The 14,084-nt window shown below is 41.8% G+C and overlaps 1 protein-coding gene across 35 annotated transcripts in view; it reads right to left on the bottom strand.

The window, feature by feature from the left end:
- Positions 1-14,084, bottom strand: part of DENND1B (DENN domain containing 1B) — a 279,101-nt gene that overhangs the window by 99,910 nt on the left and 165,107 nt on the right. For all 35 annotated transcript variants that reach the window (XR_015143006.1, XR_015143008.1, XR_015143009.1 and 32 more), the window contains one exon: positions 6,164-6,264. Coding sequence is in view for 30 of the 35 variants with exons in the window: in XM_086343186.1 (XP_086199312.1) it covers positions 6,164-6,264 (101 nt within the window). In the remaining 5 variants the exon portion in view is untranslated. The remainder of the gene's footprint in view (positions 1-6,163; positions 6,265-14,084) is intronic.

Below are 14,084 nucleotides of genomic sequence, written 5' to 3'. Positions count from 1 at the left end.
TTTTATGTAAGGAGAATATTAGGGTCTCCCATTGTCTAAGATGAATCTTTTCCATATACTTCCTATCAAATATATCTTGAAGAATCATCAAATTTATTCACACGTATTTGTATATTTTTTTATTTAATTAGATTCTTACATGATTTTATTAATATATATTTATGGTTTCACACATACACCAAAATTTTTGAGTCAGTCAGTCATAAAGTGTTTACTGAGACCTACTGTGTGCCAGGTACAGTTTGGGAACCGAAGATGCAAAGATAAATAATCGCCGCCACCGCCACTCTCACTATCCTACTTCTCTGCTATCTTTCTACTCACGTCCTGTGCCTTTTATTTAAACTCCATACATTCTTCTGTATCCCACTTTCAACTGTCATATAAAATTATATTTAGTAATAATATTAAATGAATATAATTTATTTAACCTATAATGATACTAAAGTTATCATTTTAATAAATTTTTTAATTGCTCTAATAAGTTTCAGAGTGATGTTAATTACTTCAACGCAGTATCTGGAGCAGACCCAGGTACCACCACCTGGCACGGGGTGAGGGCACAGTAAACAGAAGAGACAGAGCACGCTCCCTCGTGGGGCTGATATTCTAGCAGAGAATACAGACATTAAATGATGCTCATAATACACAAAGTCAAGACTTACTGGTAATTTCAGAAATATTTCTCATGAAATACAGCGAGGAAATTATTCAACTCGACATTTCAAAATGAACTTATTATTTAGCAAGGAAACATGAAAACGAACAAGTGCCTACAAATGTGACAGAAGATACGCAAGCTAGTAGCTGTTTTAAAATAAAACATTTGGGCATTTCTTTTATATACATCTCTGTGTGATACTTAATGCAAACCTTTTCTGTTAATGGAAACAGATAATATTCTTTTTCTAAGGATCTGCATAATTTTCCAAACATTCCTGTCATTATTAGAACTGAGCTGGCCAAAGTCTGGCATGTCCACTTTGCTACTGAGAACTAGACAAAACTGGCCCCTTGGCAGATCCAGTTTTCAAAGCAACCTCAAGCAGTTCCTAATCTGTTTATGAATGGCTTCCCACTAACATCCACACATCCAGAATTCACAAAAAGTAAGAGCGGTTCAAACTCTTATTTAACTCCTCATTAGTCTGGTCATATCGTCCTAGATTTTAATTCCCAGTTGTCTTTGTCTTCTGTAGCTTTGTTCCTTCTCTTTTTTTTTTTTTTAAACTTCTATGCAATGGGCCATCTGGAATTGATCTGATATTCTGGATATTCCATTTGACTGAAAGTCGAGAACTGTTTATAGGCCTTGATATCCTGAAGATCTAACAGATTTTCTGCCTTCAAAAGGAGAGAGAAGGAATAAATGTGGACTGTTGCACTTTTGTTTAAATAAAAGTAGGCTAGTTGGTTCCCCATCCAAGTTCTCACCACTGGGATTCCTTCTGGGACTCCACAGAAGACAGAAAATGTGTGCCTCTAACTACTCTGGGCTCCTACGACCGGGTTCAGGCAACTTTCACAAAATAGTACAAATTAAAGTTACTGCACAATTTTCCAATTCACCCCAGGTTAGGAAACCTGACCACAAGTTTCATAATATAGGAAGACCATGGAATCTCAGATCTCAAAGCACATTTTAATATAATAAATGTTCATCAAACTATTTAAGCCTTCTAAAAATAATTATTATATCTATGTTACTTATGTTGAGGGGCAGGATACATCAGATTTTAAAAAATCAGTGACAAAAGTAATAGCTAACCAACTGAAGTCCTATCAAATATACCTTAGATAATACTTTTAAAGCTTCATGAAAGCTAATTACCTCTCGAAGCATAAACAATAAACTTACAGAAACTGTTAGGTCAGAATAAAAATCCAATACAGAATTCTACCCATAAAGTAACAGAAACTTTTTTCTGTGGGATTACTGGGTATCTCTATGTAGTTTTATCTAACTTCCGAAAAATCCAAAATACACACGTGTTGGACTGCAAACATTATTAATCTAGAGCACACCTTCCTAAAATAATTATGATGTTTTTCAGAATACACACTAAACTCAATAGTTATTTCATCCTCATGAAACTGGATTGCCTACATCCTAATATTAAGTCAGCCAAATCTCATGAAAGGTAATTTTGCTACCCTAGCTGAAATCTCCTAATTAGATTAAGGCATTAATAAGTCAGGGAAAGATCCTTGGCAACACAGATGTTTTATCATCTATGTGTAAAACTATCCTAGATTTTTCTGTCAATGGAATTATTTTGCAAAGACAGGATACAGAAGGCTCTATTATGACTGCAGCCTCTTTTTGGTAGCAATTAATCTTTACTGAAAAATAAAAAATAATTACTTTGTAGTAGCTTTTTTCTTTTTTAGGTTTTTCTTATGGAGGCCACCCATGGGGTAGACTGTAACAGCAGTACTCTATTAAGCTAGGGTAGTCTAAACAAAATAATTTTCCATTAAAAAAAAAAACTATTCTCTTAGAAGCTAAATCTGTTCTTTTCAAAAAAAAAAAAAGAAGAAGAAGAATCAGATAGACAGAGAACATAAAAACAATGACTCGACCACTATCACCCAAATGAGCAATCACACTGGCACTGGCCTCAGCGCCCCGGGGGCGTTTCAGGGCTCAGAAGGTTAGGGCCATGTGGTAACGTCACTCTAGGCCTCCTACATTAAAGCACTCTTTTCGTGTTCTGTTCTGTGTATCAACACCTACCACGGAAATGTCTAGGTCTACAATAGAGTAACTGTTAAGTAAAAGCACAATGTTATACCAATCTCTAGGATTTAATCATGCTGAATAACTGAACTTTATACCTGTTACACAGAAACTCCCCATTTCCCCGATACTGGTAGAGGAAGGGGAAAACACAGATGGTGTCGTTTCCTACCCTAGCAGACGGTGGGCACTTCTCCTGGGTGCTCCGATCGGGGTTCTTTTACGAGCCTCGGACATAAACCCTATGGCATCACGGTATTCCTCTGGGCTCCCCATATGCACTTGTGCACGAACGTGGGAAGTTCTTCCTGTCTGGGGACCCCAGGGGATGGAAACTGAGTCCTATTCATTATGTCACATACTCACAGCTTGGCGAACGCACATTTACTAAATGTCAGGTCCACAAAGGGATGGATTCATGAAGGATGAGCCGACCAATTAGCAAGCCTCCGTCAGCCGACCAAGATGCGCTATTCACCCACGGTCACAAGATGGCATTGCGGCCCTCCGAGTCTAGCCCATACCAGAGACACACCTCCAAGGGCCAGGACTGCCTCGGGACTGGGCAAGTCCAACCACCTTCAAGAGATGGCGAATACACAACTAGCCCGTCACATCTTCCTAGTGCCATTTTTGGAGTGGGATACAAAAATTTCTTTACTCAAAAAATATGAGATTGAAGGCATGATCTCAAATTTTTCTGCCTTTTGCACACACATCATTATGACGCTAAGATCAGTGGCAAAGATGCAGAAAAAAGAAAACCATTTTCTTAGTTCAGTCTGTGGGATTTTCTGACAAGGAAAGAGAGCTGGAGTCTTAGACAGCTATTTTGGAAAAAGAATGTAGATTACACTGCCCGCTTCCTATGTTAGAAGTGGAGCCCATCACGGTGACCTTAAGGTTTAGGAACTCTCAGATAACTTTTTGCTTCATTACCATGGCTCTGCTCTCTGGACCAGGGAAGTGCCTAGCACGCAGGCTATTAGAACCTGTCCTAAAGGGGCTATTTCAGAGGTCAGAAATGACTAAGACTTAGATACGAAACAAGCTTCCTTCATTTCAGGGGAAGCAGCTGAAAAAGAAGAACATGTGGGCAGAGTTGGAAAGTATCAGTAAGACATCTCTGGAGAGAGTTAGTGGTCATTTCTAAACACAGCATTTCAGGACGTCTTAAACGTGTCATCATTACAGAGAATGGAACTTAAAGGGATGTTACCTCCTAAGATTTCAGAACATTTTCTACAGAAAAATTAAAATAGCACTAATATTATGTATGACAAAATGTAATTTTAAACCTCACAATTAGAAGTGTTAGTTCTTGAACCACTGAGTTCAGTTCAGTCGCTTAGTCGTGTCCGACTCTTTGCAACCCCATGAACCGCAGCACGCCAGGCATTCCTGTCCATCACCAACTCCCGGAGTGTACCCAAACCCATGTCCACTGAGTCGGTAATTGATGCCATCCAACCATCTCATCCTCTGTCGGCCCCTTCTCCTCCTGCCCCCAATCCCTCCCAGCATCAGGGTCTTTTCAAATGAGTCAGCTCTTCACATCAGGTGGCCAAAATATTGGAGTTTCAGCTTCAACATCAGTCCTTCCAATGAACACCCAGGACTGATCTCCTTTAGGATGCACTGGTTGGATCCCCTTGCAGTCCAAGGGATTCTCCATTGGCACAGATTTTTTAAAATCATGTAGCAATGCATTTTCTAATACTTTTGTCAAAATTATTGAAAATAAGTAAGTTTTAATTGCTGAATACTATGTGCAAAGATCTACTGCACATGTTGATGTGAAAGAATCGTGGTTCCTGCCTTCGAGGATGCTGGTCTAGTCTAAGTATTCTGGTGAGAGAAGAAGACTCTAAAGTGAATACAAAGACAGCTATTTCTAGAGCCAGCTGTACTCTCAGACATGTGTCTGGTGCTTTGCAGTATAATTAAACCACATACCTACAGTTTCCTTCCAAACTGTTTCTGCCTCCCAGCACCCAAAGGGCAGGATGGCAGTGGGAAGTCACTGGAAACTTACTTCATGGCATTATCAATACTAGTAACATTACCATGCTGGGGAAGCCCACAGTAGGTGGGTTTAATTGATATGTGGTAAAATATATGTACTGTCATTAAAATCACTTGTTTGGAAGAGGCCTGGTCATAAAAACTTGACAGAAAACTTCACTGTATGAACTTAGATAATTTCAACCCTGAAACATGTCAAGTTGATGTGCTTTTCCATGAAATCAGAAAATAAAATAACTACTTCATTTCTAAAAAAGCTTTTTTTTTTAAATTAACATTGGTTGTGATAAAAACAAATCTATTATGGTCAAAATCATTTCCTTTCTGTGTGTGTGTGCGCACATACATGGATGTTGTTGTTTTAGTCACTCAGTCGTGTCCGACTCTTTTGCAACCCCATGGACGATATAGCCCAGCAGGTTCCTCTGTCCATGGGATTTCCCAGGCAAGAATACTGCAGTGGGTTGCCATTTCCTTCTCTAGGGATCTTCCCGACACAGGGATCAAACCTGCATCTCTTGGTTGGCAGGCAGATTCTTTACCATCTGAGCCACCAGGGAAGCCATGTGCACGTGGATGGTTCAGAGTAAAAAACTTTATCTGACTTCTTAAGAACTGAGCTCTGCCTGCAGAAGATGATCGCCCTAAGTCCTGAGGAAGACCACAGGGCTGCTGCGTGAGGGGCTAATTCTCCGTCAGCCTCCACGGAATAGGACGGGGGCAGTTCTGAAGGCCCAGCGGAATTCAGACTGTGAGATCACCAGCAGGTGTTTCTGATGCCAACAAGTGTTTCAGAATTACTTCCACACATGTCAACACTGCTTTTCACAGTGGCTCAAGGCTGAGGCTTTGACTTCACCACCAGGAACTCAGGGAAACCCTGCATTCGAGGCAAGCCCTCTGCGGGTATCTGTACCAGGCGTGCTACTGGGGGAAGTGTGTGTGGGAAAGCGTGCCTTGGGGTGGAGGGGATGGACATGTGCCCCTACAGAGACAGCCTGGATTCTGAAAGACTCTGCAGACAAATTCTAACTCCTGGGACACAGGCTCTCTGACTGATACTACAACTTCTGCAAAACGTTCCTAACCACAGCTGTTAAGACTGGGTCAGCTTCTATCTGTGCATTTAATTATCTCAATGACCACAGAACAAACTCAAGGAAATCTAAAGAACTTCATGTTTGCCAAGAATAGATTCTTGCTACCTTTGGAAAGAACCACCCTGTCCTTCATAAAACCACCTTTTAATACTTACTGCTGATCTCCATGTCGGATTTGAGAGGTCTCATTCATACACAGACACACGAGTAAGCCCTCCAAGCTTACTTAATCTGCAGATGAGGCGGCGTCTCCCAGTCCTCAAGTCTGGGCCCACGGGAGCCGGCAGAGCCAACTTACCAGCAGTAGTCCAGCAGGTGCGGGGGGAGCACCGGGATGTATATGTGTTGCCAGTACATCGGGTACAGCAGGGCGACCGAGCCGTGCAGACAGGCAGTTAACTAGAAAGTGTAAAAGGAAAACAACAGTGAGTGGCCGCTGACCCTCCACACGGAGAGACACGCTCAAGTTATCAAAGATGGACCATGCTCATAAAGCCATGTATGATCTTGAATCGTATTATTTTGATCAATTCTGCTTGTAAAAAAAAAGTCTCATGTTTCAGAAGCCGTCCTGAAAAATGCATAAACAGCAAAGTAGCTTCTTGGGCATCTTACACGGACGGTTATAGCTTCGTAACATAGACTGTTTGGGGTCAAAACTAAGAACCTAAGTAAACCTGAAACATCAGGCCAGCGTCTTAGCAGGAACTGCGGGAAATTACGGCGTGTGCTGCCGGTGCCCGGCTCCCTGGGATGAATGCGCCGTGATGCGGTCTGGGGGGAGGCGAGGCTGGGGGCTCCGCAGGGATATCATTAGGGCAAATTGCCAAAGAATGAAACGTGAGCCAGGCGGGGGAGCCTGGAAGCTGCGGCAGCGCCGGGGGACCTGGCGTTCGACAGTTGGAGCCGCCGCGACGTGTGAACCGCGGGTGATGGTATCAGGAGACGCTGCTCGCTGACACGGAGAATGTCACCATTGACCAGCGCGCTGCCCGAGCTCGACAGCTGTACCACAGGAAGCCAAGGACATCATAATTTCATATTTAAACTGCTCCTTTCAGATTAACATCGTGCTTCCTAGCTTTATACCACAACAGCTGCAAATACACTGATGCTATTTTAAAGGTAATTGCCATTTTAATTGTTTTGTTTTGGCAAGCAGTTAATTAAATATTTTTTTAATGCTTAACAAAGGGATATTGCTCCCCCCCGCGTCCCGCCCACTGACCCTCATCAGAATTCTTTCCCTGTGACTTCGTTTACATTTTAAATTATATTTGTCTAAGTCTTGAGACCTTTTTTTTTTTTTAGCATTTAAAGCAATATTTAAATCAGCATTCTTCCTCATTTTAAAGTTTTACTATAGTCTGCATTTTCAAGACACTGAATGAATAAAAGTTTTCATTCGACTTGAAAAATGGAATTCAAAAATAAAACTATCTGAAAATGCACCACAAAATTTCTATAAGCCATTATTTGTTTTATCATACAAAGAAATTAAAGTTCATACGGTAGTCAAATTGAAGGGATAAATGTAAACAAAGCAATTCAATCTTAGTAGCAACATTTGTCTATATTTAAGTGCAAAATAGTTCCACTAAATTTTTTAAAAGTCAGTTGCAATAATCTAATCTGAACCAAAAACATAAAAATCTTGATTAAAAATATAGTCATCTTCATCATATGTATTATATTTTTTCTGGTTAAGATTTTGAATTAATTTTTATATAGCAAAAAATGTATTTGTTCCATTTGGAATGTTATCATCACAGGGTTTTAGTACTTTGCATTTACAAGTTTTAATAATTTAAAATATTCCTTCTATAAATATTATTTTTAAAATTTCTTAATTAGCCCACACAATATACCACTAGGAGGCATTCAGCTGCTTCTCTTTAACAATTTCAGACCACACTGACTTCTCTTATATATCTGAACCAGAGGGAAATGAAAATGGGGTTGATCTCAGTGATGTCAATTCTTAGCTTGCTTGTGCTCCCTGGCTGTGAATGAGGCAACTTTAAAAGCTTCAGTGTCACCTGATGGACTAAAAGCACTCACAGAGCTGTGAAAGGCACTTAATTTACTCGATTTCTACATCTGCAGAGAGATGGCTTTTTAAAACAGCTCATTGAAAACTGTTTTTAAAAGGAAAGTATTTTTTCATTGTTGAGAAAATAATTAACTGTGTAACAGGAGGGAAAATGCATTCTCAAAATGAGGAATTATAACAACATTAAGCTAATTTCCTGGGCACACCAGAGCCCAAACCACTGTATTAAATACTACAGACTTTCCCCCTACGCCCTTGATGGTCCTCCCTAAGGGAAGTCATGAATTGCTCGCTAATAACACACAGTATCATCTGATGAATCTGACTGGTTTCTTAAAGGACGATTTCTGCAACAAGAAACAAAGTCACAAACTTTCTGCCAAGGCCAACATTTGGTAGAGGGTCACATCAGCTAATCGAGACCCTCCAGGAAAGAAGGAAGCTCTGCAGAATTGGGCAACCTCCCAGATGCAAGGGATTGGCCACAGGGAGAGTTAAAAATACTGCCCCCCCCCCACCAATCCACAGGTTCTGGCTTAAGCAACCAGGATGAATTATTTAAAGAAATGCAACAAAAGTGTCAGGTTCAGGTGGAACTTTGAGGAATTTGCTCTTGCAAATACTGACTCTGTTAACAAGGAGACATCAAAGTGGAGATTTCCAAAGAAGGCAGAAATGTATCAGAAGATCATCCATGTCCACCCAGCACCTTGTAACAACTATGTGACTTAAGAAAGCAGAGAATATCTGATCACAGCACATGCTTGTGGGTGAGGCAGTAAGTAAAAAAAAAAAAAAAAAAAAACAAGAAAAAATAAATTTACTAGGAAATTAAGAAGTTATATTGTACAAGGTAATAACAATGAACTATATCACAGACGAGTCAGGGCACTGCCGCTGAGGCTGTGTAACTGGCACACCCACAACACAGACACACACACACACACACACCCACAAACAGAACCAGACCCTGGTTTCCTCATCTTTAAGAAATACATGCTATATGATCTGTAAACACGGTCTCAGAGAGATCTAACTTCTTTAATCTTAGGTCAGATCAATCCTAACACTTTATATCTTTAGAAATGGTTAAGAATTGTTTTTTTCCATAAAGATGGTTAACAGAACACTTTACCTAGACAATAATTCAGACCCACCTTCAAAATCTATCTAAAGATAATCTCAGAAAGATTTAATGCACAGTAGGTAACTGTGAAATTGGAAATATTATAATAACTTAGTCACTTAATTCAACAAAGTTTTTGAGTCCCTGCCATGTTCCATCATAAATTTCTACTAAGCAACAGAAACAGACTTCATTTTCTTGGGCTCCAAAATCAGTGCAGACGGTGACTGCAGCCATGAGATTAAAAGATTCTTGCTCCTTGGAAGAAAAGCTGTGACAAACCTAGACAGCATATTAAAAAGCAGAGACATCACTTTGCCAACAAGGGTCCGTCTAGTCAAAGCTATGGTTTTTCCAGTAGTCATGTATGGATGTGAGAGTTGGGGCCATAAAGAAGGCTGAGCACTGAAGAATTGATGTCTTCAAACTGTGGTGCTGGAGAAGACTCTTTGAGAGTCCCTTGGACTGCAAGAAGATCCAACCAGTCCATCCTAAAGGAAATCAACCCTGAATATTCATTGGAAGGACTGATGCTGAAGCTGAAGCTCCAATACTCTGGCCACCTGATACCAAGAGCCGACTCACTGGAAAAGACCCTGATGCTGGGAAAGATCGAAGGTGGGAGAAGAAGCGGACAACAGAGGATGAGATGGTTGGATGGCATCACTGACTCAGTGGACATGAGTTTGAGCAAGCTATGGGAGTTGGCGAAGGACAGGGAGCCTGGGGTGCTGCAGTCCATGGGGTCACAAAGAGGTGGACGCGACTGAGTGACTCAACAGCAAAAACAAAGGGGCAGGGATGCAGAACAAGCCCGTGTCCATGACGCACTTGCATCAGAGCAGAGAGCAAACGGTAAACCAAGCCCGTGTCCATGGCGCTCTCGCATCAGAGCAGAGAACAAACAGTAAACAAGTAAGACATATATTCATGTCTGAGCTGGAGGTAAATTCTGCATAGAAACCTAAAGCAGGGGAAGGGGGAGAGAGTGACAGAAGGGCCATCCTACACAGGAGGTGGGGTACAAACTCTGACACAGCCACACGGGCACCGAGACCCGACTGAACCCTGGGATCCAAGGAGGGTGCGCTCGGGGAGAGGGGCATCCAGGAGTCCTGGGGCAGGGCAGGCTCGGCACCCTCACCAAGTAGTGGGGGGCTGAGCTGATAGGATCAAAAGGCGGAGCAGCAGGGGATAAGGTCAGAGAGGAAGCAGGTCGGAACTGAGGAGACTCCCGGGACCTGGTGAAGACACTAGGTTTCATTCTAGATGAGATCTGTCTGCACCCCTGAACACAGTGCTGACTGTCACAGCAAATCAATTCCCTAGAACATTTCCAGAACTTCGCAGACGGAGGAAAGCAAACGATGTGCTGTAGAGGTTTGCTTTGGAGAATGAAGGCCTGTGAAGAAATGAGATCAAATGATGCAGAGTCTATAAATAAACACCGAACCATACGGTCCACCTGAAACAAGCAAAATATTATAAATCAACTACAAGGCAATTTAAAAAAAAGAAACGAGATCAATAAATAAGCCAAGTAAGAAGGAGGATCTTCTTAATTTTTAGGTTTTACTCTAAGCTTAAAGGGAAAAGATAATCACATTATTTTGATTAGACTTACCTAAGATTCTAGGTAGTTATAGGTTTATAATCAGGTTAGACCCCCCACAGCGCTCTTTTGACATTTGTCAGCTGTTTCTCTACCACCACGGTTCTTCATGAAACCAGGGGATGGGGGGAGAAGAAGATTCAGTGTTTGGGTCAGAAGATATCACTGACATCACATTCTTGAGACTGAAGGAATACACTGCTGTCACTGAGCAAAAAGGAAAGGTACCAAATAAAGAGAAAAAGCTATCAAATAAAGGTTTAAGGAAAAAAAAATCCTATCATCTTTGTTAAATGGCATAGGAATATATAAATCCACATATAATTTCACCAAACATACTCAATATGCCAAACTGATATAGTCCCAACATACTAACACACACACAAAACTCACAGGGATATTTATTTCCTATAGAGTACAACTGTGAAATAAGTATGTATGGAAGCCACGTGAGAGACACAAGACCTGGGGCCTGTGAAATCAGAGAAATCTGACAACAAAGGTTGCTCACAGTGAACTGAGTCACAGTATAAAGGAAACTGGACCCTCCCTTTGTGGCCACAAGTCTAAGGGCAACGCTGTCACCGTTAACAGTGAGGAGTACGTGTTTACGTGATGCAAGCTGGCTCTGCTGCTGCTGTAAGTCGCTTCAGTCGTGTCCGACTCTGCGCGACCCCATAGACAGCAGCCCACCAGGCTCCCCTGTCCCTGGGATTCTCCAGGCAAGAACACTGGAGTGGGTTGCCATTTCCTTCTCCAATGCATGCAAGTGAAAGTGAAAGTGAAGTCGCTCAGTCGTGTCCGACTCTTAGCAACCCCATGGACTGCAGCCCACCAGGCTCCTCCATCCATGGGATTTTCCAGGCCAGAGTACTGGAGTTGGGTGCCGTTGCCTTCTCCAAAGCTGGCTCTGGGCCCGGCATATTCTCAGCACTTGACACACTCAGGTTTAATCCTACAACAACATTATGAAATAGGTACGATTATCATCATGCCCACTTTACAGACCAGGACTCCGCAGCAAAGTTACACCACTGGCCTGCGGTTACACAACTAGCACTGCTGGTAAAGGACCCGCCTGCAATGCAGGAGACCCCGGGTTGATTCCTGGGTCGGGAAGACCTGCTAGAGAAGGGACAGCCTACCCACTCCAGTATTCTTGGGCTTCCGTTGTGGCTCAGCTGGTAAAGAATCTGCCTGCAATGCAGGAGACTTGGCTTTGAACCTTGGGTTGGGAAGATCCCTTGGAGAAGGAAACAGCTACCCACTCCAGTGTTCTGGCCTGGAGAATTAGATGGACTGTATAGTCCATGAGGTCACAAAGAGTCAGACAGGACTGAGCAACTTTCACTTTCACATCACTTCACACAACTAGCAAGTGGCAAAGCCAGGGTACCAATGCCGGCAGGCTCCAGAATACAATAACCGTTATTCTAAGCTGGCTTTTGATATACAAAGATTCAGAATCCCCATCATTATAAGGCTTTGAATAATAAATACTGGCTGAAAACATTTTATACTAATTATATAGCAGAGAAGGAGTCTTTGAACAGACAAACAAGAACAGCTGACCTTTAAATGAAAAATTCAACATCTATGATAGAGGTGCAATGTAAAAAACTTTCCCCAGGCATCAGAGTCTGCAGGAAACCCAACAGAGCAGTCTCTCCAAAATGTCACAGAGGGAGCTGATGAAAATTCTACGAGTCATCACCTCGATCTGCAAGTATACTTAGTTGGAAGTGAAACCCAAGTTCCTTCCCTTTGTGATATGAAATCTCACTTTGCTCTGAAAGTTAAACTAGATATTTATTAGAGGAAATCAGCCCCCTGATACAACTAGGCCATGTTTTAAGTGATTCGGTAAACATACATTTTGAGGAGGGAAAAAAACACATTACCAGATTTCCAAGGAGACGACAGGAAGACGGTCCATTGAGTGTGATGACCGCAACAGAAAACAGCACGATCCTAATTCACACACTTTACAAGTAAAGGTCTCATCCTGACCCGTTGCTGCTCCTGTTACTCGGGGCTCTGTGTCTCTTAGCCAGAGTCTTTTTTTTTTTTTTTTTTCTATAAAAGTCCCTCTGCCTGCAACTAAAGTTCTATAAGAATTATTGAGGGACATATTTATGTTCCCTAGGAATTTATTTATGCATAAAATGCAAGAAATATTGATTAGAGACTTCATTTGATTTTTAAGTGAATCAATATTTAACTCAGAAACCTAAGCGCTATAAACAGTTATGGGTGCACAGAATAAACTGCTGCAGCGATAAATTCCTCATGGAATGAAAAAAATTTTAGTGGAAAGCATAAAGAGACCATCTGTTTAAACGCATTTAATTTACATTCACATTTAAAAGTTTAGGCCAAGAAAGGTAGCAGCCGGCTACCTGAAAACTGCAAGGTTATTCCAACTATGAAACATTCTTAATACAGCAAAACTCTAACACTCCACTTGACAGTTGAAACAGCAATCCTGTAGCATGAAAGAGGACAGTGGTTGGTTGTACCCTTTGGTTTTCAATGCTTTTTTATAATAAGATGTTATCTTACACGTCACTCTTGCCTCCTCCTTTAGGGTGGTGTGTCCTGCTCTTTCACTGCCAAACATTCATCCTGACCTCCCTGCACCCAACTCCCTGGGAAAGCTCTGCTCACCTCGCGGCTGGCCGGCCAAACAGCTCTAACGTTTCTCGCTGGCTTGCTGCTTTCATGTACTCATGCTTTCATTCACTTTACAGGTGGGGGAACCGAAACAAAGTTAAACCAACTGCCCAAGACCACATAACTAGATGTGGGGACATAACACAGGTGTCAGACATCGCCACTGGTGCTGGGGACAGGATGATGAGCCAGAGATGCGAGACCCCTGCCCTCAAGGAGCCTACACGCGAGGGAGTCTCAGCTCTGCGTTTCTGCAGCTGTCACACTGCACAGAAACACCAACGCCGGCCCACCCACTTCCTCCCCTGGGTGACGTTACCACCACTAAGTCTGCCGCTCTCTCTGCTCTCTAGTTCACACTCTTCAGGTCAATTCAGCAGCAGTTTTGCTTTTCCTAGAGGAACCCATCTACTTTTCCACAAAATTCAGGAGCCTGACACTGTAACATAACTCAAACGTACCTGCCTTCTCTCCACACAAGCTTCCAGACCCTGGGTTCCAGACCCTGGAAGTAAGAATGTTCGTGTGAATTATATACAAACTATGCTTTAAAAATGAGGCAGTTATTTAAGAAGTAAACCATACAATTAAAGAATCCTGCAACTGACAATTAGGAAGAAACCTGGAGATCACTCTTGTTCAACTGTTTCATCTGCTACACAATAAATTTCAGGATAAAAGAAAAAATTGGCTTACATGAAATCGTCCAGTGTTTTCAGTTGAGTAATCATGAACTGAAACATAAATCTCTAAAT

This window comes from Bos grunniens, chromosome 16, assembly GCF_055505025.1.
Source record: "Bos grunniens cultivar Pamir isolate PY7600 chromosome 16, Bosgru_T2T1.0, whole genome shotgun sequence".
NCBI lineage: Eukaryota > Metazoa > Chordata > Mammalia > Artiodactyla > Bovidae > Bos > Bos grunniens.
The sequence above is the reverse complement of the archived record's forward strand: the minus strand, read 5'-3'. Positions and strand labels throughout refer to the sequence as shown.